This window comes from Nicotiana tabacum, chromosome 17 (genome assembly GCF_000715075.1).
Source record: "Nicotiana tabacum cultivar K326 chromosome 17, ASM71507v2, whole genome shotgun sequence".
Classification (NCBI taxonomy): Eukaryota; Viridiplantae; Streptophyta; class Magnoliopsida; order Solanales; family Solanaceae; genus Nicotiana; species Nicotiana tabacum.
Window position 1 is genome coordinate 58330276 of NC_134096.1, and position 26223 is coordinate 58356498.

At 41.4% G+C, this 26223-nt stretch overlaps 1 protein-coding gene across 1 annotated transcript; it reads left to right on the forward strand.

Annotated features, from left to right (window-relative positions):
• Positions 1-24673: 24673 nt before the first annotated feature.
• Positions 24674-25460, forward strand: LOC107803626 (calmodulin-like protein 30). Its single transcript, XM_016627389.2, has one exon. It carries the CDS (start codon positions 24731-24733, stop codon positions 25301-25303), a length of 573 nt encoding a protein of 190 aa, XP_016482875.2. The 5' UTR covers positions 24674-24730; the 3' UTR covers positions 25304-25460.
• The last annotated feature ends 763 nt before the right edge of the window (positions 25461-26223 follow it).

Consider the following 26223-nt stretch of genomic DNA (forward strand, 5'->3'; position numbering starts at 1 on the left):
ATGTTTGTATGCATTTTGACCTGGAGAATTGGTGAGGAAGCCTCATTGCTCTAGCAAAGTGGATATCACATTGGTTATTTGAAAGTTGACCTCTTTAATATGGGGAGGGACTATTGCCACTTCCATATCCTTCATTATGCAACACCCGGTGTGGAGCCGCTCGTGGTGGAGGTGGGGGTGGAACAGGCACATTGTCATGCGGCACTGGCCCTCTTCTATTGGCTTAAGGTTCAAGAGGAACCTCATCCACTTGATCATTCTTAATGTCCATATCCCCCAAAGTAATATTTCCGAGCTCAATGTTTGCAATGATTGCACCTACAATTTCTCAAACACGATAGTAATACGGAAGGAAAAGAAGATATTCCAAAAATACACTCAAATATATAGCTAACACTATTTTAAACTCCCTAGCAATGGCACCAAATATTGACTGCGTCCAAATGCACACCTCTAAACAAGGTATGAAACAGTCGATTGCAATTATAGTAACCCAACAAAGAGTCAGGGTCGAATCCACATGGAGCTAGATGGGAATTAGGGCTATATATTCGAATGCGTGAAATTGAATTATCTTAATTTTCACTTTCACAAAAAAGGTTTCGTTTCTAATTCTAATCTTTACACTAAATTTTGGAGAATACAGAAATAAGACTAGGATGATTTTTTTGATGTTTTTCAAATTGGTAAAAAGCCTAGGGATATGACCACTACCTAGGTGTTTGCCAAATGTGATAAAACCCTAATGCTTGTTTTGTTGATCAGGGTGTATTATAGCTGTCAACTGTCAATTACTCACTCAATAACTCTCGGTCAGAGAATGGTTTTGCCCAATTTAGCTTTCTCAAGACCAAATGGGTATCACAAAATATAGTTGATAAAATCTCAAGTTAGGTTATTACTATCTCTAGGTTGAACCCTATAATTGGGTTAATCAATCTCTCGATTGACCCAATTCCTTGTTAGCCAAGTTTTTTCTAAAGTAAGTCTCTCTTTCTCAAGTAGAGAATAAGTCCAATAGGCATGAACTAATGTTTGCAATCATTAATTCCACAAATTACATCATGAATTAGGTTAAATAATAAATATTCAATCATAAACAAACACTAATTTAATTACCCATAAGGTGAACACACTAGGGTTGGGTCACAACCCTAGTACAAATCTAGCTACTCATAATTGAAATTAAAGAAATAGAAGAAGGACTACAAATTAAACTCATAATGCAAAGTTAAAATGATACAATCTATAGTACAATACATCCAAGTATAGAAAACTTCCAAAAGAGGCAAAGAAAAATGGCTATAGTACTTGCTGATGTCAAAACTTGATCTAATTTTTAAAACTCGTCTATTTATACAAGGCTGGAAATTTCAAACAAACATGCACTTTGGGAGGTTCTGCGGCCGCACAATTCCATGTGCGGTCTACAGAATTCTTCATCTAGCAGGAGTTGGTATTCTACGGCCGCTCAATTCTGAACTGTGGCCCTGAGACAATATTTCCGCGGTCCGTAGATTTAGCATTGCGGCCGCAAGACCCTCTTCCGCGGACCACAATTGTATGATAGCGACCGCAAGACAATCTTCTACGGTCACAAAAATCTTATGCGGACTGCAATTCAATAAAGCTCTGGACTTGGCTGTTTTGTCATCTCTCTAATCTTAGTCTTGAGCCCTTCTTTTGCGGCCGCACAATTCATGTACGGTTCGCAATTTACACGAAAGTCTGCTGGGTTTTTCTTCTTTGATTGCGGGCATAGATGGAATTCTGCGAACTGTAATTTCTTCTACGGCCACAGGATTTCTTCTGCAGACCGCACATTGTATGCTTTTGTGCCCTTTTATTGCCTTGTGGTAGGACTACTCCTCTTTGAGACGAATTTCATCTCGGGAGTCCAACTCCCAATATTCTTGCAATGTTGCACATTTCATTAATTTCGGGAACATAATTTGATGCTTTTAGACTAAAACAAAAGCTAAAAGGAGCTAATAAGTAGTTAAAATCCTCACTTATCAACTTCCCCAAACTTAAGTCTTTATTTGTCTTCAAGCAAACAAAATAGTTCCCACCTCTACAAGTTAAGGGTCATTTCAGAAAGTCAAAGGTGAGCCTTTCACACATCAGTTGGGACCAACAATTACCCACACCACTTATGTATTATCAACAAGGTGATAAGCTAAATATTTATGTACATATAGTTCTACTGTGACACTTGAGCATCAAGAGTTGACTTTACTCATCAAGGAGGCTCGCTCTCTCTTGTAGGTCATTGTGGACCCCAAACTCCTTCTCCTCTATTCTTTGTTTTCCTAGCTCACTTAATAATTTTATCACTCAATCAAAAGATTTATGAAAGGCTCACTCATCTCTCTCAAGAGAATGTCGCAAGTATGGCTTCAAGTATCATAGGCTTGCCCCTCATATAGATCAGTACTAATGTAAGCGTACTCGGCTTGTAATCAGGTAGGACTTTGTTTGGGATGTAATGAAGGCTTCTGGGTTAGGGTTGGATACAATATGGTTGAGTGGTTACACCATTCCTTAAGCCCTCCATCTTTTTATTCTTGGTTCACACCTTGCCAATTCCTTGAGGCATTTTATTTTTCTTGGGAGACTAGAAGACTTAACATCACTCTTTCTTGACCATTACACTCATATTTCTCTATGTTTGGGGTCATTGTCGTTCTTTGAACCCCTTCAACTATTCTACCAATTCATTTTTTTCGCAATTTGCTTTTTGTCTTTTCTTTTCTTTGCCTTTTCTTCTCATCATTTTTTTGTGTGTCTTGATACGTTTTTCAATTTCCTTTTCTCTCCCCCAAACTTATGTTTTTAGCCATTTGTTTCACATGAGTGTGAAGGAAAGCTCAGGTTCCAAGAGAGGGTCACCATAGAACGGGTAAAGGCTTGTAACGTTATTTTCAAATGAGAAAGGCTAAAGGCTTAAAGAGGTTGACTATGGATGACATCATTGGTAGGTAACAAAGAACTCAAACGGGCTAAGGAAAGCCTACAATCACTTCTCAAGTCAAGCAAAACTTAAGATTTCGCCTTGAAACACATTCGGGGCAAGTTCTAGACCTTTCACACGGATACTTGGACTAACAATAATGTATCTCACCCCTCACGCAACTGGATTGTTAAAGAGGAAAGAGTCGAGGGCCCATAACGACCACATTCAAGATTAAAAATCACTATGATTCGATTATACCACTCGATGGTTACCTAAGTCAATACAAGAGTCACAAAGTCACTAACTAGAGCTATTTCTTTCAAAAACCTTATTTCTAACCATAAGCACATAGGTAAGTGTGCTGGTACCAAGTGAAGCATGATTGACTCTTCGAGCATGACTTAATTAGGTTTTTTTTATTCGTTACTACTACTATTATTACCTAAACATAAAAGGAGACTCGGTCCCTTAAGAAGGTTGTCACTCCATCTATCGTTGGGAAGAGTCACCCAGTTCACACAAAACAATACCTTTGAAAAGAATCGTGGCATTAAGAAAACCAAAGGCTTATTATCTACTAAAACATTAAAAAAAACATAAAGAAGATACAAAGAAAAAACTATTAAAATCCTAACGAATATACATAATGGGGGACAAGGAGATGATAAATACCTAATGAGAGAAGAAAAGAGAATATATACAGAATAAGGAAAGAGAAGAAAAATATTGTCCTTGGACATCTCTGTGTCCCCAACAATATCAACCCCCTCAGTCTCTTCCAACTGGATCTCACCTTCCTCAACTCTGTGAGTGACTGGGTTGGTGAACATCTGACGCACTTCCTCGACAGTGTCGACAGTAGAGTCTAGCTCCTCAGACTGGCTAGCTGGTTCCACCGGTGCCATTGGTGTTGTAGGATCTAGGCCTGGGTGGTCTGGGTCAATCATCATGTCGAATGGAATATCTCCGACTGCAACAAGCATGGTAGCCTATCTTCGGAGCTTGTCCACTGATTTCTTGGAGCTTGGGACTTTCTCATCTTCTTTACTTCGTTGCCCAGCTCTTCGATCACTGACTTATGCTGCACTAATGTAGCCATGATTGTGTTCTGGTTCTCTAGGAGCTTCTTTTGAGTTTCTTCCACTGATTAGGGCATCTAACTGCCAAAATAGAAGACTACGCTGCAACAGTACTGGATAAGTCATACAACTTTGCAGTGGTTGTCTGCATCCAGTTGTTGAGTCTTACCAATGTCTGGGAGACTCGCATCGTAGAAAGTGGACCGGTAGGTATGGGCACCGGCTTCAAAGCCGGGGTGGAAACTATGGCAGGAACTGCTGTGGGAACTGAGGATGGTGGTGGAGGCATGGCTACAATACTAGATGAAGGCTCGGCCGAAGTGGATGGAATGTCAACTGCCTCTGCAACTACCACCGATAACTCATCAGACTGGCTTGTGGTGGTAGACGGCTAACCCTTTTTCTTAGAGTTGTGTACATCCATCAGTGAGTACCATGAGAAGGGCTTCTTCGGCTGCACCTTTGTGTCAAAATCCCTCGGTTGTACCCTTACATCCACTAACTTCTTGGAGGCTTGGGACTTTCTCATCTTCCTTACTTCGTTGCCCAGCTCTTCGATCACTGACCCATACTGCACCAATGTAGCCATGATTGTGTTCTGGCTATCTAGGAGCTTCTTCAGAGTTTCTTCCACTAATTGGGGCATCTGAGGTCCCGGAATAGAAGACTGTGCAGCAAAAGTACTGGATAAGTCAGACAACTTTGTAGTGGCTTTTTGCATCTAGTTGTTGAGGTTCACCAATGTCTGGGAGACTCGCAGTACAGAAAGTGGAGCGGTATACATGGGCACCGGCTTCAAAGCCGAGGTGGAAACTATGGAAAGAAGTGATGTGGGAACTGAGGATGGTAGTGGAGGCATGGCTACATCACTGATGAAGGCTTGGCCGAAGTGGATGGAATATCAACTACCTCTGCAACTACCACCGACATCTCATCAGACTCGCATGTGGTGGTAGACGGCTGACCCTTTTTCTTCGGGTTGTGTGCATCCATTAGTGAGTACCATGAGAAGGGCTTCTTTGGCCGCACCTTTGTGTCAAAATCCATCGGCTCTACCCTCGCATCCGTGAGATACTATGTAATGGTGTTGGGATACTGGTAGGATGTGTCAGCTTGCCGAGCAACCACAGAGATATTGGCTGACATCACGCCACCCACATTGATAGGGTACCCGACCATGGTGGAAGCAACTATAACAGCTCAAGGGGACCGAAGATATGTCTGGTTCTGGCACGGGTCTAGTCTGCTGCATAAAAGGGTTTGCCACCCCTTTGCCTCAAAACTCAACGTACTCCTGTTAATGGAAACCCATGCTTTGATCCATGGTGGGGGTGGCCCAGGAGCTGCTAGAATCTCTGCTAGCCAAGGACGAGCTACATCCCCAAGTGCACATTTCTCTAAGTACTATGTGGGCTCGACATCATCAAACCCCAAGTAAGTGTTTAATGTGTGCTGATCAAATCGCACCTTGAGGTTCCTCACTTTATTTACCTTTGTCCCTTTCTTGATATGCGCCACATTGGTGTAGAATTCCAGGACAATGTACTCTGCATCCACCACGCTCTAGGTAAACCACATCCACCATTTGCGTTCCCAAAATTGCCTCAAAACTGCAGGGTTATACTTTTCTAAATCTTTTAACTGAAATTGCCGCTTAAGAGTGAGTGAACTCACTGGCCATCAATCATGGAAATTGGAGAAAGAAGCAAAACTGACAAACCGGTCCTCCTACACCTATTTCTTATTTGACTGCGATTGACCGACAACTGTAGAATCTCCCCCTTTTCCATCATCGGGGATGTCCTGAACTGATGTCTCTAGCCTGGAGGACAGGTGTAGTAGAAGGCCCGGAAGCCTGACTGGTACTCTTTGAACCCTCGAAAGTGTTGTGTGATGTGGATGACTCGTCCCTGAGTGGATACCTCTCTCAAAGCCTTGACTGGACAGTCGACTACTCATGTACAGAGGATGAGTTGCCCTCTGATGCTTCCCTAGATGGGGCATAAGAACTGGTCTCAAAGGTCTACACCTCTCCCTATGCCAGCTACTATTTTCTTTTTTATTTCACGCTGTTGGGCACTAGGTAAGGGTCTCTTTCCTCATCCCCGAGAAGGGTCACCCCTTACTTTTTAAGTGTCGCCTCTGCCTCTAGATTGAACCATTTTATGTACCAAGCAAAGGCGATTGTTAGATATAATTCAAGTTCAGACATGCAATGAATGTAAGGATACACCAGAAGATACAGTGAGGAACACAGTTGAAAGATGTTTGCAGGGTAGGGATTTGCGGTCCGCACATTTTTCATTGTAATTGCAGAATGGGACTTGCGGACCGCACAATTCTCATTTATGGCCACATAATTTGATTGTGGTCTGCACATTTCTCATTGCGTCCGTAACTCAGGTACCACAAATATGCCAACTCTCCGATAACAACAAATTAGCTCTTTTGTGGCTGCAACCTATTTTTTGCGGTCTGCACAAATTGTTTTGCGGCCGCACATGTGAGTCAACAATCTTACAACTCTCTGATCACATGAAATAGGTTGTTCTATAGTCGCAATGTGATTTCTGCGGTCCTCAAAAATATCTTGCGGACGTAAACCCATTCCTTACTAAAGTACCCTAGACTTAACTTCTGCGGACCATACAATTTCTTGTGGGGCCGCAGATTCCAAACAATGACGAACACGCAGTGCGTTTGTCTAGGGCTTGCAAGTTTTGCACAATTTGGACTTGGAAACAACATATAAGCATGAAAATCTATTAACACATTCACCCTAGAGCATTTTCCAGGTTACCCACTATAGATTTACCCCACATGGTTGTTCAATTAGACTCAACAGAAAAATGGTCTAAGTTTTTACTAAAAATCTAAAAATTAAAAGAAATTCACAAGATTATAAATCATACGAGATATGAATGAGTGAAAGAGATGAGTGATCATCAGTTATTAGGCGTGTATGCAAACAATTTAAGATGAAATTTCAAATTTGTGCAAGGTGTGCGCTAAGAGAGGAAAAAGGGGAACAATGCCCCAGCCTTTCTATTTATACTGTTCGATATTTGCCAAGGGTAGGGGAAGTGAGTGAGGCAACAAAATTTCAATTGCGGTCCACATCTTGTTACCTGGGGGCTCAGTTGCCCTTTTATTTTGCTGTGTACATAATTGTGCATGCGGCCGCAGATTTTGTTGCGGAACGCAAAATGTTTGGTGCGGCCGCAGAATGGCCATTTTTCTGACGGACCAACTTCACAGAGTTTTTATTTTCCACCTTCAATTTGTGCGGTCCGTAATGTAATTGTGCGGCCGTAGAGCACCTTTTTCTGCAACAACCATAATTGTGCGGTCCGCAATCCTTTCCACTTTTAACCAAATTTCTGGGCACAATTCCTGTAAAGCACACTCATCCCTGCAATAAACTTCAAATCCAGTTAGCACAAAAATAACACCCAACTACAGAAGAAGAAAAGAAAAAAAAAAGAAACATGGGTTGCTTCCCAAGAAGTGCCTGATTTAATGTCGCGGCACAACACATATTACCATCATTTGAAATGAATCATCACCACGACGTGGCCATCACCAACTTTTCCCAAGTAGTGCTTCACCCGGTGACCATTGACTCTGAATACCTCATTGTTTTTGTTCTTCAAGTCAAATGCACCAAAAGGTGTCACAACCACACCCAGGAAACATCCTCAATCGTGAGTTGAACAACAATTCAAGATAACTCACCTTGAACTCTTTATTCCCAATGTATTTGTCATGAAGATAATTCATCTTTTCTTTGTACAAGGATGAACATGCATAAGCATGGTACCAGAACTCATCCAATTCATTTAAATGTGCAACCCTCAAGTTAGCGGTTACATCCAATCAAGATTCAACTTCTTTAGAGCCCACATGGCTTTGTGCTCAAGTTCCACCGGAAGATGACAAGCTTTGCCAAACACCAACTGGTATGGATACATTCCGATAGGAGTTTTGAAAGCAGTATGATAAGCCCATAATGCATCATCAAGCTTCTTGGACCAATCCGTTCGGTTATTGTTCACTGCTTTGAACAAGATATTCTTTAGCTCTCGGTTGGAGATTTTCACTTGACCGCTAGCTTGTGGATGATAGGGAGTAGTAACTTTATGAGTAAAACCGTACTTGCTAAGTAAAGTGTGAAAAGCCTTGTTGCAAAAATGCGACCCCCCATTGCTTATGATAGCCCGCGGAGTATCAAACCGTGTGAAAATATTCTTCTTCAAGAACGCCACCACACTCCTCGCTTAGTTGTTAGGTAAGGGAATGGCTTCAACCCATTTAGACACATAGTCAACCGCGACCAAGATGTAGGTGTTTCCACAAGAACTCACAAAAGGACCCATGAAGTCAATACCCCACACATCAAAGATATCAATCTCCAAAATAGTAGTGAGAGGCATTTCATTCTTCATTGAGATTCCACCGGCCCTTTGACATTCATCACATCTTGTCACTAAATCACTTGCATCCTTGTAAAGAGTGGGCCACTAGAAACAACAACTTAACACTTTGGCCATTGTTCTTGCTCTACCATGGTGACTACCATATGGAGAAGAATTACAAGACCCAAGAATATCACTTTGCTTTTCTTCCGGTACACATATTCTAATTACCCCATCTGTACAAATCCGGAAAAGGTATGGCTCATCCCAATAATAATCTTAACAATCCCGTTTGAGCTTCTTCCTTTGGTTTGAAGAGAACTCATCCGGGATAATTCGACACACAAGGAAATTTGCTAGATCCGTGAACCATGGCACCTCCATCATTGAAATTTCCAAGAGTTTCTTATAGGGGAAGGAGTCATTGAGTTCAAGGCCATCATGTGACATCCCCTCCTCCTCCAAACGAGACAAGTAGTCCGCCACTTAATATTTACTCCCTTTTCTATCTTGGATGTCATTATAAAACTCTTGAAACAAAAGCACCCATCTCATCAACCGAGATTTGGAATCTTTCTTGCTCATAAGATAACTAAGTGTCACATGATCCTTGTGGACAATAACTTTCGCACCCATCAAATACAGGCAGAACTTCTCAATTGCAAGCACAATGGCAAGGAGTTTTCTTTCTCTGTAATGGTGTAGTTGAGTTGGGCACCATTCATGGTCTTACTAGCATAGTAGAGCCGATGAAAAATCTTATTGATGTGTTGTCTGAAAACAGCTCCAACCCCTATGTCACTAGCATCGCACATGAGCTCAAAAGGGATACTCCAATTAGGAGCGGTGATAATGGGAGTGGTTATCAACTTGAACTTTAACAATTCAAACGCTCTTATGCAATCATCATTGTAGTGAAACTTAGCATCTTTCTCTAAATGCTTGCATAACGAGTTCACCACTTTAGATAAATCCTTGATGAAGCACGGGTAAAACCCCGCGTGGCCTAAGAAACATTGCATGCTTTTCACCGAAGTTGGAGGATTCTTTGAGATCTTGTGGCCAAGGACGATCATCAACTGAATCCCCAACCACCGAGAAGTCATCCATGAATATATCCATCATACACCTTTGAAAAGTCGTCGAGGCATTACATAAACCAAATGGCATCCGCTTGAATGCGAAAGTAGCATAGCGACATGTAAAAGTTGTTTTCTATTAATCTTCTGGAGCAATAAGGATTTGGTTGTAGCCGAATATCCATCTATAAAGCAATAGAAAGTACGACCGGCCAACCGATCAAGCATTTGGTCAAGGAAGGGAAGTGGAAAATGATCCTTCCTTGTGACTTTTTTTAGCTTGCGATAGTCTATACACACTCTCCACCCGGTCACCGTTCTTATGGGAATCAACTCATTCTTGTCATTGGTGGCCACCGTCATGCCCCCCTTCTTTGGGACATATTGCACTAGAGAAGTCCACGAACTATCGGAAATGGGGTAGACAACCCCGATATTTAACCACTTGATAATCTCCTTTTTGACCACTTCTTGCATAGCCTCATTGAGTCTCCTTTGATGTTCAATAGATGGTTTGGCGTCTTCCTCCAAGTTGATCTTGTGCATGCAAAATGCGGGGCTTATTCCCCAAATATCCGTCAATGTCCATCCAATAGCCTTATTCCTTTTATGTATCTCCGCCAATATAGAGTCAACATGCACGTTAGTCAAAGAATAACCAGTAAAGAAGAACAAGGGCCAAGAAATTCATACTGGATATGTGGAGGCAATGGCTTCAACTCCAAGGTTGGAGGCTCTTCAATTGAAGGCTTTGTAGGAGGAGTTTTCCTATTTCCAAGATCCAAGGAGAGTTTTCGGGGTGCATAGTTGTACGACCCCATTCCTTGCAAGTAGTTTACACATTCCATGAAGCCATCCATCTCGTCATCATCAAAGTTGAGCAAGACGACCTCTAACATATCACCCACATTGATCGTGGCACTTGTATCATCAACAATCACATCGGTCACCAAGTCCACAAAAGAACACGCTTCATTGCTATTTGGTTGCCGCATAGATTTGCACACGTGGGATACCACCTTTTCATCACCCACCTGGAAGGTGAGTTCTCCGACTTCCACATCAACAAGAGCCTTTCTCGTAGCAAGGAAAGGTCTTCCAAGAATAATCAGTACCTCGTAGTCCACTTCACAATCAAGAATGACAAAATATATCGGAAGAATGAATTTATCAACACGAACCAATACATTCTTAATCACTCCCAACGGTCTCTTCATGGTACGATCGACCATTTTTAATCTCATAGATGTGGGTCTTGGTTGCCAAATTCCCAAGGTCTTGTAAACCGAATAGGGAATCAAATTGATACTTGCCCCAAGATCACAAAGATCTTTAGCAAACTCGGCACTTCTATTGGTACATAGGATTGTGAAAGCACCGGGATATTCCAATTTAGGAGCCAATGAATGCACAATTGCACTCACTTGATGAATGACTTTGATAGTTTCAAAATTCACCGAGCACTTCTTTGTCACCAAATCCTTCATAAACTTTGCATAACCGGGCATTTGTTCCAAAGCTTCAACTAATGGCACATTGATCGAGAGACTCTTCATCATGTCAATGAAATTTTTAAATTGATTCTTGCCATTTTTCTTGGCAAGACTTTAAGGATATGGAGGAGGAGGCTTAGGGAATGGTTCCTTATCCTTTTGTACTACCGGTTCTGGTATGTCATTAACGTGATCCCTAGACTGGTTCACTTCCTCTTAAGTCTCTTCCACATTGTCATCAATATCAATCTGAACTTCATAATTTGATTGCATCACATTGCTCGGTAGTGACCATCACATTGTAGTAATGGTCATGGCATGCCCCGTATTGTTCCCACTTTTTGGGTTCACCATCATATCACTTGGTAGTGACCCCTTAGGATGAGAATTTAGAGCTAGAGAGATTTGCCACATTTCAGCTTCTAAGTTGTGGATCGATACGGGGCAGCGGAATCGGCATTCTTTTCCATCATTTTCTTGAACATGTTATCAATACGCCCCATATCATTGGTTGAAGAACTAGGACCATCGGAAGGATAAGGAGGTGGATTGCTCGGTTGTTAATACATCCGGGGCCTTTGAAAACCTGACCCCCGGCTGCCTTGATTATTGTTCCATCCACTTTGATTATTACTTCCACAATTACCTTTATGATTTCCATTCCAATTTCCTTGATTGTTGTTGTTATGCCAATTCCCTTGATTGTTTCCACCATTCCAATTTCCTTGGTTATTAGAATTCCAATTGCCTTGATTGTTTTGAGGTAGCCATTGTTGTTGATTTGGGCCTTGGAAATTGTTTCGTTGCCCTCGAAAGTTGTTCACATATTGCACTTCCTCTTCTTCGTCATGGTAAGAATCATCTCGATCAAACCCATTATCTTCTTGCACAAAATTGTCCACTCGTTGTTGCACTTGTGGACCCTTGGTTTTTCATTTGTTCACCATCATGTTTACTCCCTCCATGGCATTGACTTGCCTAGGATTTTGCACTTGTTGAAGTTGAGCCTTTTCTATTTGATTCATGGTGGTAGTCAATTCGTCTATGACTTGACCATGGTCATGCAACACTTTTTGGAGGTGAATCACATTAGGATCACCTTTAGGAACATTAGCCCGAGATTGCCATGCTGATGATGTGTCCGCCATTTCATCTAAGATCTCACACTCCTCCGCATAAGGCATAGTCATGAAGTTCCCACCGGCAAGTTGATTCACTACACATTGGTTAGTTGTGTTGATCCCATGATAGAAAGTTTGTTGAATCATGTTCTCCGTCATATCGTTGTTGGGACATTCTTTAACCATTGTTCTATATCGCTCCCATATCTCGTGTAGTGGTTTATTGGGCTCTTGCTTGAATGCTAGAATCTCATCGCTAAGTGTAGCCATGTGCCCCGGAGAGAATTACATAGAAATAAACTTTTCCGCCAATTCATCCCAAGTGTGAATGGAATGGTTCGGCAAATGTTCCAACCAATCTAAAGCTTTCCCACGTAAAGTGAAGGGAAAAATCCTTAGCCTCAAAGCATCCTCGGAGACATTTGTTTTTTTACTCCCCCAACATGTGAAAGACTCATCCTCAAATCATCCTCGGAGACATTTGTTTGTTTACTCCCCAACACGTGTCCACAAACCCCTTCAAATATTTGTATGCATTTTGACCTGGAGCACTGGTGAAGCAGCCTCATTTCTCTAGCAAAGTGGGCATCACATTGGTTATTTGAAAGTTTCCCTACCTAATATGGGGAGGTACTATTGCACTTGCATATCCTTCATTAGGCAACACCCGGTGTGGAGCTGCTCGTGGTGGAGGTGGGGGTGGAACATGCATATTGTCATGTGACACTCGCCTTCTTTTATTGGCTTAATGTTCAAGAGGAACCTCATCCACTTGATCATCCTCAATGTTCACATCCCTAAAGCAATATTTTCGAGCTCAGTTTTTGCCATGATTGCACCTACAATTTATCAAACACGTAAGTAACACGGAAGGAAAAGAAGATATTCCAAAAACACACCCAAACATATAGCTAATACCATTTTTAACTCCCCAGCAATGGCGCCAAAAATTGATCGCGTCAAAATGTACACCTCTAAACAAGGTATGAAATGGTCGATTGCAATTATAGTAACCCAACAAACAGTCGGGGTCGAATCCACATGGAGCTAGATGGGAATTAGGGGTATATATTCGAATGCGTGAAATTGAATTATCTGAATTTGCACTTCCACAAAAAAGGTTTTGTTTCTAATTCTAATCTTTACACTAAATTTTGGAGAATACAGAAATAAGACTAGGATGATTGTTTTTGATGTTTTTCAAATTGGTAAAAAGCCTAGGGATGTGACCATTACCTAGGTGTTTGCCTAATGTGATAAAACCCTAATGCTTGTTTTATTGATCAGGGTGTATTATAACTGTCAACTCTCAATTACCTACTCAATACCTCTCGGTTAGAGAATGGTTTTGTCCAATGTGTCTTTCTCAAGACCAAATGGGTGTCACACAATACAGTTGATAAAAGATCAAGTTAGGTTATTACTATTTCTAGGTTGAACCCTTTAATTAGATTAATCAATCTCTCGATTGACCCAATTCCTTATTAGCCAAGTTTTCCTAAAGTAAGTCTCTCTTTTTCAAGTAGAGACTAAGTCAAACAGGCATGAACTAATGTTTGCAACCATTAATTCCACAAATTAAATTATGAACTAGGCTAAATAATAAATACTAAATCATAAATCAGCACTAATTTAATTACCCATAAGGTGAACACACTAGGGTTGGGTCACAACCCTAGTAAAAATCTAGCTACGCATGCTTGAAATTGAAGAAATAGATGACAGAATACTAATTAAACTCATAATGTAAAGTTAAAATGATAAAATCTATAGTAAAATACACCCAAGTATAGAAAACTTCCAAAAGAGGCAAAGAAAAATGGCTATAGTACTTCCTGATGTCAAAACCTGACCTAATTTTGTAAAACTCGTCTATTTATACAAGGTTGGAAATTTTGAACAAAAATTCCCTTCGGGAGGTTGTGCGGTCCGCACAATTCTTCATCTAGCAGGAGATGGTATTCTGCGGCCGCTCAATTCTGAACTGCGGTCCGTAAATTTAGCACTGCGGTTGCAAGACCCTCTTCCGCGGTCCGTAATAGTATGATAGAGGCAACAAGATAATCTTCTGCGGTCGCAGAAATCTTATGCGGACCGCAATTCAATGAAGCTCTAGACATGGCTGTTTTGTCATCTCTCTAATCTTGGTCTTGGGCCCTTCTTTTGCAGCTGCACAATTCATGTGTTGTTCGCAATTTGCACGAAATTCTGCTAGGTTTTCTTTATTTGGTTTCGGTCACAGATGGAATTCTGCGGACTGCAATTTCTTCTACGGCTGCAGGATTTCTTCTGCAGACCGCACTTTGTTTGCTTTTGTGCCCTTTCGTTGCCTTGTGCGCGGACTACTCCTCTTTGAGTCGGATTTTATCTCGGGAGTCCAACTTCTAATATTCCTGTAATTTTCATTAGTTTTGGGAACACAATTCGATGCTTTTAGACTAAAACAAAAGATAAAATGAGCTAATAAGAAGTGAAAATTCCCACTTATCAATCTCTTCACCTAAGGTGTTCCTTCATGAGCCACTTGTAATGTGTCCCAAATTTTCTTAGCAGTGGTACAACTTTGGATTCTGCTGTACTCATCTGGACCAAGTAAACAAACAATCCATTTCTTGGCTTTAGCATTCTTCTCCTATTTCTTCATGTCCTCAGCAATGCAATCCGCTCTTGTGTTTGGCACGTTTACTCCTTCAGCATTTACCTTCAAGGTAGCCAGTGGACCATCGCTGACAATCTCCCATAGCTCATAGTCCTCTCCTATAATGTGATCTCTCATATTATTTTTTCACCAAGAGTAGTACTGGCCATTAAAGAGTGGTGGCCTAGCAATGGATTGCCCTTCCTAGTTTTCAGACGGTGCACTCATCTTGATCTTCTCCTAAGGTGTTAGCCTCTTTAAGGATAATCTGGCTCTAATACCAATTGATGTTTTCTACTTCAATTCCACATGGGGGGGGGAGGGATTTGTGTGGTGTCTAATTTTTGCGTGCACTGATTATAGAAGGACTCGGTTCTTCTATGTGTTCCTTATACTACTATTGCGAAAATAGTAAATGCAAAAAGTAAAGAACACAAGTATTTTTATGTGAAAAACACCGGTCTCAAAAGGTGAAAAACACCACGACCTACTACTCAGCAGGATATTCCCCAACACTCCACTAAATCACTGAGCCAAAATAACATTTACAAAACTCTTTGCAAACCTTTGGATTACCTCTAATCCCGTTGTGACAACCTGCCTCTAACTGTTGCGACAACTTCAAGATAAATCTAACTTGAATACTTAGAGTACCTAATATAATTCCTCTAGATAAAGCTAAAAGGTATAATTTGAAAAGCCCTACTATAATTGAACTAGAATAAAAGACAGACACTCGGAACTGGTTCTTCTATCTGGTTCATGTAGCTTCAGATTCGCACACTTGAATCACATAAGAATTGTTTTCAAAATGCATTGCTATTTTGCTCGCAACTCACGTTTAACTTCAGCATTTTTTGCGTACCTATAGAATGACAACATCCTACAATATATAGAGTTAGTAAAATAAGAAATAACTAGAGTTCTAATGCTACTCTTCCTTGGTGGAAGAGTTCTAGTTATCTTCAACTTCTAACTCCACCCTTATCTTGGATAAAGTCTCTTCGAGTAAGGAGTCCATCTCCTTATCATTTATACAACCTTTTCAATCAGGAGATATCAGATATAATAACTTAAGCTTATCTCCTTCACGTGCATCCCTTATGCTCGAATCTGCCCGTCTCTGTGTACACAGTGTATGGACCTGGTTCATCCTTGAGTTCATTTGTCAATCATCAAAACAAACATCACTTGGGCCAACAGGATGAAATGTGGTACTCAAATCAACCTGCATGACCAACTCACGATGTACGGCCCTCCAGAAGTCTGCGTACGTCGATAAGAAATGATAGACACTAGCACACCGTGAAGACGGACGATCTCGCGGATGTAGATCTCAACTAACCGCTCTAAAGAATAGGTAAATGCCACTGGAATGAAATGTGCATATTTGGTCAGCCTGTCCACAATGACCCATACCGCATCGAACTTTTTCTGAGCTCATGGGAGTCCAACAACAAAATTCATAGTGATACGCTCCCACTTTCACTTAGGAATCTTTAACCTCTGAAGCAAACTACTAGGCCTCTGATGCTCGTACTTTACTTGCTTACAATTTAGACACCGAGATACATATACAAGTATATCCTTCTTCATCCTCCTCCACCACTAATGTTGCCGCAAGTCTTGCTACATCTTGGTGGCACCCGGATGAATAGAATACCGGGAATTGTGGGCCTCCTCAAGAATCAACTCACAAAGTCCATCTACATTAGGTACATAAATACGACTCTACATCCTCAGAACCCCATCATCTCCAATAGTAACCTGCTTGGCCCCACCGTGCCGCACTGTGTCCTTAAGGAAAAGCAAATGGGGATCATTATACTTGCGTTCTCGGATGCACTCATACAAGGAAGACCGAGTGACTGCGCAAGATAAAACACGATTGGGCTCAATCTAACCTCATGATTGATTGACCAAAGTCTGAACATCTGCTGCAAGCAGCCTCTCACCAACTGGGATATATGCAAGGCTACCCATACTCTCTACCTTTCTACTCAAGGCATCAGCCACCATGTTGGCCTTCCCGGGATGATACAAAATGGTGATATCATAGTCTTTCAACATTTCCAACCACCTCCTCTGCCTCAAATTGATATCCTTTTGTTTGAACAAAAACTGAAGACTCTGATGGTCCGTGAATACCTCACATGACACATCATAAAGATAGTGCTTCCAAATCTTTAGTGCATGAACAGTGGTTGCCAATGCTAAGTCATGAACATAGTAATTCTTCTCATGAATCTTCAACTTCCGCGACGTGTATGCAATTACACTACCCTCCTGCATCAATATTGTACCAAGCCCAATACGAGATGCATCACAATAAACCGTGTAGGATTCTGAACCTATGGGCAACACCAACACTAGCGTCGTAGTCAAAGCAGTATTGAGCTTCTGAAATCTCAACTCACACTCGTCTGACCATCTAAATAGGGCACCCTTCAGGGTCAATCTAGTCAATGGGGCTGCTATGAATAAAAAACCCTCCACAAACCGGTGATAATAACCCGCCAAACCCAGGGAACTCCGAATCTCTGTAGCTAAAGTAGGTCTAGGCCAGTTCTAAACTGCCTTAATCTTCTTAGGATCCACCTTTATGATCTATACTGATACAACATGCCCCGAGAGGCGACTGAGTCTAACCAAAACTCACACTTAAAAAACTTGGCATATAACTAGCTATCTCTTAGAGGCTAAAGTACAATTCGAAGATACTATTCATGCTCCTCTCGACTGCGGGAGTAGATCAAGATATCATCAATGAACAATATCACAAAAGAATCCAAATAGGGCTTGAACACCCGGTTCATCAAATCCATAAATGTTGCTGGGGCATTTGTCAGCCCAAATGACATCACTAGGAACTCATAATACCCATACCAAGTTCGAAAATCCGTCTTAGGGATATCGGATGCCCTAATCTTCAATGGATGGTAGCCAGACCGCAAATCAATCTTCGAAAACACTTTGGCACCCTGAAGCTGATCAAATAAGTTATCAATCCTCGGTAATGGATACTTGTTCTTGATAGTGACCTTGTTCAATTGCTGATTGTCTATACACATCATCGACCCATCTTTCTTATTCACGAACAATACAGGCGTACCTCAGGGCGAGATACTAGATTTAATGAAGCCCTTATCAAGTAAATCTTACAACTGCTCCTTCAATTCCTTCAACTCCGGCGGGGCCATACAGAATGGCAGAATAGAAATGAGCTGAGTGTCCGGAGCCAAATCAATACAGAAATGGGTGGCATCCCCAATATATCTACAGGAAACACCTCTGGAAACTCACAAACAACTGGTACTGAATCCATGGAGGGAACCTCCTCAATAGAATCACGAATATAGGCCTAATAAGCTAGACATCCCTTCTTGACAATACATCGAGCATTCACATAATAAATAACTCTACTGGTAGAGTGCCAGGAGTCCCTCTCCACTCTAATCGAGGCAACCCCGGCATGGCTAAGGTCACCATCTTGGCTTGAGAGTCTAATACAGCATGATAAGATGACAACCAATCCATACCCAAGATAACATCAAAGATCACAATATCAAGAAGTAGAAGATCTATGCTAGACTCAAAACTACCATTAGAAACCACACACTAGCGATAAACATGATCTACAATAATAGAATCTCCCACAGGTATGGAAACATACACAGGAGCACTCAAAGAATCACGACGCACAACCAGAAATAAAGCAATATAGGATGACACATAGGAACAAGTAGATCTCGGATCAAATAAAAAATGAGGCATCTCTATGGAAAACTGGATCAATACTTGTTATAACGACGCCAGATGGCTCGGCCTCAGGCCTGGCTGGGAAAGCATCACATCGGGGTTGGCCCCCACCACTCTAAACCACGTCTCTTAGATAGTCTCTAGCTGGCTAGCCTCCATCTCTAACAGCCTGACCTCTACCTCTGGCTGCTGATCCCTACCTCTAGCTAGCTACGTGGGCGATGTGGCAACTAGTGCCGGTATGATGGCACAAAAACCCTGCTGAGATTTGCTGCTCTCCAATCTATGGAAATACCTCTCGATGTGATCTATGCCCCCACACTCAAAGCAACCCCTTAACTGCTGAAGCTGCTAAAATGAGGACTGACCCTAACTATCCGAATAGCCTTTGTAGTAACTCTAAAGTGGTGATGCACTGATAGGAGTTAAATGTGCACTTAATGCTGACTACTTAGGACAAGACTCGTAAGAACCACGACCGCCCGATTACCATGGGATACCTGAAGAGTTGACTGAAATGGCCTAAGAGGATGGCCTCTACCAAAATATCCCTGCCTCCTATCTGACTACATCCCCCTTTCCTAAGCAAAAACCAACTTGATCCGTTTAGCATTATCCACAGCCGTCTGGAAAGAAATGTCACTCCCAGTCTCTTTGGCCATCTGAAGACTGATAGTGTAAGTGAGCCCGTCAATAAATCTCTTCACTCTCTCCCTATCAGTAGGAATCAAGATGGTGGCGTGGCAAGCTAGGTCCACAAATCGAGTCTCATACTGGGTGACAGTCATACTACCCTACTAAAGAAGCACGAACAACCTGCGGTACTCCTCTCTCAGAGTGACAACAATGAACTTCTCTAGAAATAGTTGTGAGAACTGATCCCAGATAAGTGCAGGTGACCCAGCTGGTCTAGCCAACATATAATCTCTCCACCATCAGCGGGAAGAACCAGTCACCTAAAATGTGGAAAACATTGACCTCGTTGGTCTCAACTATACCCATGTTCATCAGCACCTCGTGATAACGGTCCAGAAAATAGTGTGGGTCCTCAGAAGGTGCGCCACTGAAGTGAATTATAAAGAGCTCGGTAAACTTATCCACCCTCAACATAGCCTCAGAAGACAAATGAGCCGATCACCGGCCTGTACCGCAACAACAGGCTGGACCACCCCAACTGGCTGGGCTGCTAAAGTCTGATACTAGGGAGCCACCTGCTCCGAGGTTTGAGTAGCGGGAGTCTATACCCCTCCCTTAGCTTGAGAGATGGTTGTTGCCACCGAGAATGTGCCGGTCTGGGCCACACTCTCCATAAGGCCCACCAAATGGACTAGGGCATCCTGAAGCACTGGAGTGGCTATGAATCCTTCCAGGACTTGAGCTGGTCCGACGTGTACAGTCGGAGCTGGGCTTCCACATTAAACTCTATATGAGGCTACACTGCGGGTGTTGTTGCTCAAGATCTAGGTTGAGCTCTTTCTCTGCCTCTGCCTCTGGCGTGACCTCGACCTCTGCCTCATGTCGTAGATGCCACCGGGGGCTCTGTCTCCTACCCCGCTATTGATTCCGTGAGTTTTCTCACCATTTGTGAGAGAATAAGATGGCCTCTAGCTGGCTAGCCCCCATCTCTAACTGTCTGACCTCTACCTCTAGCTGACTGACCCTTGTCTCTAGCTGGCTGCGCGGGCGATGGGGCAACCAGTGCGGGTATGATTGCACGAGAACCCTGTTGAGATCTATTGCTCGCCAGTCTAGAGAAATACCTCTGGATGTGATCTATGCCCCCACACTCAAAGCAACCTCCCAGCTGCTAAAATGCGGACTGACCCTGACGGCTCAAATAGCCGATGTAGTAACTTTGGAGTGGTGGTGCACTGATAGGAGCTGAATGTATACTGAATGCTAGCTACTCAGGATGAGACACATATAAACCACGACCGCCCTAAGTACCGTGGGCTACCTGAAGAACTGACTGAAACGGCCTAGGAGGATAGCCTCTACCAAAAGAACCCCTGCCTCTAGATGAGGCACCACTGAACCCACCGAATTGACGAGGCCTCTTATCTGACACCGGCCCCCTCTCCTGATCACGAACCGACTCGATCCGTCTAGCATTATGCACAACCATCTAGAAAGAAATATCACTCCCAATCTCCTTGGTCATTTGAAGCTTGATAGTGTAAGTGATCCCGTCAATAAATCTCCTCACTCTCTACCTCTCAGTTTGAAGCAAGATGGTGTCATGGCGAGCGGTATCCCTCTCTCAGAGTGATAGCAATGAACTTATCTAGAAATAGCTATAAGAACTGATCCCAGATAAGTGTAGGTGATCCAGCTGATCTAGTAAACATATAATCTCTCCACCATCTTCGAGCGGTACCAGTCATCTGAAATACAGCAAAATCGACCCCATTGGTCTCAACTATACCCATATTCCACAGCACCTCGTGACAACGGTCCAAAAACTCCTGTGGGTCCTCAGAAGGTGCACCACAGAAGTGAATTGGAAAGGGCTCAGTAAACTTATCCAACCTCAACATAGCATGAGAAGACAAAGTGGGCCGATAATCGGCATGTGCCGCAACAACTAGATGGACCAACTGGCTATGCTGCTGGGGTCTGATACAGGGAAGCCACCTACTTTGGGATGTGAGTAGCGGGAGTCTTTACTCGTCCACTAGCCCGAGAGATGGCTGGTGCCACCGGGAATATGCTGGTCTGCACCACACTCTCCATAAGGCCCACCAAACGGACTAGGGCGTCCCAAAGCACTAGAGTGGCTATGAATCAGTCCTGGACCTGAGATGGTCCGACGGGTACGGTCTGAGCTGGGCTTCCTCATTAAAATCTACCCGAGGCTCCACTATGGGTGTTGTTGCTCGATCTCTAGGTTGAGCTCTGGTGCGACCTTGACCTCGACCTCTACCCCAGGTCGTAGCTTCCATTGGGGGCACTAGCTCCTGCCCCGCTACTAATGTCGTGCGTTTTCTCGCCATCTGCGAGAGAATAAGAATGGAATGGTTCATTCATCAACGATAGAATAACATCGCACGACAGAGTAAAAAAGAAGTGATATTTTTCCTAAACTTCATAGCCTTTGAAATATAAGTTAATAAATGACAAAATTCAAATACAACCCCAGATCTAGTGTCACGAATATATGAGCGTCTATGATACTACAAATCATGGTCTGAAATAAACATAATTGTCTGAATCAAAGGAACAACTAAAAGAAGTAGAAGGGGACTTCAGATTTGCGGACGTCCTATAGCTATACCTCAAGTCTCCTCTGGGTAGATGGATCCGAGCAAGTCTACGGTACGTCGTTGGGACCAACTCCGGTATCTGCACAAGAATTGCAGAGTGTAATATGAGTACAACTGACCCCAAGTACTCTGTAAGTATCGAGCCTAATCTCGACGAAGTAGTGATGAGGCTAAGCCGGGTCACTTACATTAACATGTACGCAATAATTATAATAATAACAGAAAGACAGGAATAGAAGTAAAGCAGGTAACTCATATCAACGAAACTCAAATCAACCACGAGAGAGTCCCGGATAACCAGTCATATAACTCATCTCAACAACTGAGGCCAATTCAACAATCACAACAAATATAACTTTCATCAACATATTGTGGCGTGCAACCCGATCAAACAACATAAACTTTAAATAAATCCGTTGTGGCGTGCAACCCGACCCCTCCTTATAGTCATCTGTCGATATCATAGTCCATCCTTATTCTGCCTTTTCAATTCATCTCTTTTCAATCTCCGTTGCGGCGTGCAACCCACTCCCCAAACAATGTAAATTAACAATAGTAACTCAATAACTAAGATTTACAAGAAATCACACATCAAGAGAAAAATGTACGAGCAATGGAGAATAACATGATAATCAAGAGGCTCGAACTACTCGGATGTCTCAACTTTACCAACTCAACAGTATCTACTTTTAACAATACGTATAAGTAAAACTACTTCAATGAAACCAACAAATAATATGAAACTATAAGGCAACAAGACATAAGACAATTTAGATTTATGAGGGAAACAAATCGAGACAAGTAGTAAATAAGTATGGAATCAGGGAGGGGATGGACATTTTAATACAAGAAATACTAAATGGCAAGTAGCAATTATGGCATGGAAGTCAAATAAGCATGTAGTAATTAAGGCATGGAGACAAGACATAATATTAAGCAATGAAGATAGGGAAGACAAGCAATGTAACGATTAAGTCATGGAACAAGGTAATTAATAAAATATGGAAAAGCACGTAGACACGTAATTTGATGGCGTATATAGACTCGTCACCTTGCATATACATTGTTACATATGTAATTCACATAGCACATAGCTCAAGAGTTCCTAATTCCCTCAAATCAAGGTTAGATCCAACACTTACCCCACTCCGCAATTAACTCAAAGTTCAACCACGGTCTTGCCTCCAAACCGACCAAATCTAGCAAATTATTAACCAAACGATTCAAAATAAGCTTTAAAAACTACCCATGGATAAAAGAGGTTTAATTTAGATCATTGTTGAAAAAGTCAATAAAAGTTAACCCCGGCTCGCTTGGTCAAAACCAAAATTCGGACCAAAACCCGAACACCCATTCACCCCCAAGCTCGGTTATCTAATTAGTTTCAAAATTCGATCTCAATTCGAGGTGTAAATCTCAAATTTATAAAAAAAATTAATTCTACCAAAATTCCTAATTTCTACCATGAAAATATTAGATTTGATGTTGAAAACCTATGAAATGTAATGGGAAATTGAAAAGAAATGGATTAAAGTCACTTACCAATGAATTTAGGAAGAAAATCTCTTGGGAAAATCGCTTCTACGGTGTTTAGGGTTAAGAGTTTGAAAAAAATGAGCTAATCCCCGTTTTTCCCCTCTTTTACCCAGCTGGAATTATCGCAATTGTGACACATAGTTCGCAATTGCGATGATCGCAAAAGCAGTCAACCCTTTGCAAATGCGAAAAAGCCACTTAGCCTGTTGTTGTCGCAAATGTGACAATTTTGTTGCAAATGTGAAATTCACCTGAGCCCTCGGGGCTCCAAACCAAGCATGCACACAAGTCTAAAAATATCATATAGCCTCGCTTGTGCGATCAAAACATCAAAATAACACCTAGAACTATGAATTGAACACCAAAACAGATGAAATTTTTCAATGAAACTTAACAACATACAATTTTTCAACCGGACGCCCGAATTATATCAAATCAACTCCGTTTTGCCCCAAATTTTGCAGACAAGTCATAAATACTGTAATGGATTTATATCAAGTTCCAGAGCCAAAATCCGAACCCGAAAGAAACAAAGTCATCTTACGATCAACCTTGGAAATTCTTTAAACTTTTAGATTTCTAGTTTTCAACAAATTGCGTTAATTCAAGTTAGAGACTTCCGAATTCGATTCCGGGTATACGTCCGAGTCCAAAATCACGATGCGGACCAACCGGAATCGTCAAAATACTGATCTGGGTCTGTTTGCTCAAAATATTGATCAACTCAAATAAATTTAAAGGCACGATTTCACATTTTTCTCAATTTTTCCACATAAAAATCTTTTGGAAGAAGACACGAACTGCGGATGCAAATCGAAGAAGGCTTAACGGAGCTAATCGAGATTTTGAAATACAGAAATAAGGACTAAAACTGAAAATGACCTATCGGGTCATCACAAAAATGGGGTGGGAAAGGTTGAAAAAGAGTTTTGAAAAATATTTTCTCTTCTCTTGATGTGGAAAATATTTTTCTCTAACTGAAGGAAAATGAGTTCATAAGAAAAAAAAATTCAAAATATTTTAGCCAACCAAACATGAAAAAATTAAAAAATATTTTCCTTCGTACCAAACACACCCATAGTACCCCAAATTTTTGACAATTTAGAGCCCTTTATCATCAAAAGAAAGATTAAAAGGCAATATGTAATTCTTTAGTAAAATAATCCTTTAGGGAAGGAGGATTTTGGTCATATTGTAAGGTGAATTGGGAATAAAGAACATCATAAGCATTCTGGCCCATAGGATATCTGAGTGCGCTTTTGTATTGCGACAACTTTAATTCCAGAAACCAAAGGCAACTTAGCTAGTTGCGAATGTTATATATTCACATTTCACTACAAGTCTACAAGCTGTAACACCAAAGTAAACCAACAAAATTCACCTTATTAACAATGTCGAATAGTACCACGAGTTTCCTCTATTTTCGTTTCAACAGTTTTAGAAAGTCATTGTCCAAATCTCGTCCATCATTTAATCTGTCAAATGTAAAGAAAACGCCAAGAATGTCGTTGGCTAATTTTCGCCCAAAAGCAGAGGAAATGAGAAGGGTGTTTGACAAATTTGACACTAACAAAGATGGAAAGATCTCACAAGAAGAATACAAATCAGCTATGAAGATGATGGGAAGTGGAGGAAATACGAAAACTTATGACGTTGGCGATGCATTTCAGGCTGCAGATACTGATGGGGATGGATTCATTAATTTTGAGGAGTTCATGAGAGTGCAGAATCTTGAAGGTGGTGTGAATCCAACTGATATTAGAAGCGCTTTCAAGGCATTTGATTTGGATGGTGATGGCAAAATTAGCGCAGAGGAATTGTTGCAGGTTCAACGAATGCTAGGAGAAAAATGTAGCTTGGAGAATTGCAAGAAAATGGTGAGAGGTGTTGATGCTAATGGGGATGGACTTATAGATATGGACGAATTTGTGACCATGATGACGCGCACCATGAAACTAGTCTAGAGTTGAGGGATCGATTCACTCAATGTAGATTGATTTACTTTCTTCTCAGTTGCTTTGTTTGCAAATAAAATATCATGTTTACTGATATTTGAGTTCTTATGCTTATTGAATTTCGAAAAGGACTCGCAAGAAAGATATAAAGGTTCTATTGTAGCAATATCATTTTAAGTTACTATGATTTTATTCTGAACCAGAAGTGATTCTCTAGACTTGCAAAATTAAATAACAAATCTGCCAGTAAATTAGTTTGTCAATGTTTATTGGCCTTAGCAACCAAAAACACAGTGTGAAATCAGGAGCCATAACAATCTTAATTTCCTGCTAATGCAAATAAAGCTGGTCAACTAGGAAAGTAAAAAAACAATGGAAAAATTGCGCGGAAAGATAGAGGAGGGATAAGCAGAACTTGATTCTAAGATCAAGTTGGACCATTTTGGTGAAGTGAGATTCTGTTTGCATTATTTTTCATACTTAAAAAGGTATTCTAGAAAGATTCCATTGTTAACTTACTCCCTCTAATTGGAGTTGGAAAAAAGTTGCAAGAATCAGCATCATTTCAAACCCACAATATGAGAAGAAATTCATATTATTAGGATGATGTTTCCATCATGAATTCCCTTATCTTGAATAAAAGTCCAAAAGGAAAAGATGCCTAGCACTTCTAAAGTTAGTGCAAATTTAACAGCAAGTAGAGGATAGAACAAACAAGGCATCATATATATTGTAGAGCTAATAAACTAACGGAGAACAGATGGCAATAATGAGTTGTTTCGAGTTTCCAGTGCAGCAGCCAAATAGAGATATGTCAGTGCAAGAATTCAAGGTGTGGATTAAGCAATTCGACATGGATCATGACAAGCGTATTAGCCGCGAAGAAGTAACAGAGGCACTTCAGAGTCTACACATATGGTTCAGCTCAT

Bases quoted from the DNA above. Each gene is read 5' to 3' on its own strand.
- LOC107803626 (XM_016627389.2), top strand. From the start codon at position 24,731: ATGTCGAATAGTACCACGAGTTTCCTCTATTTTCGTTTCAACAGTTTT.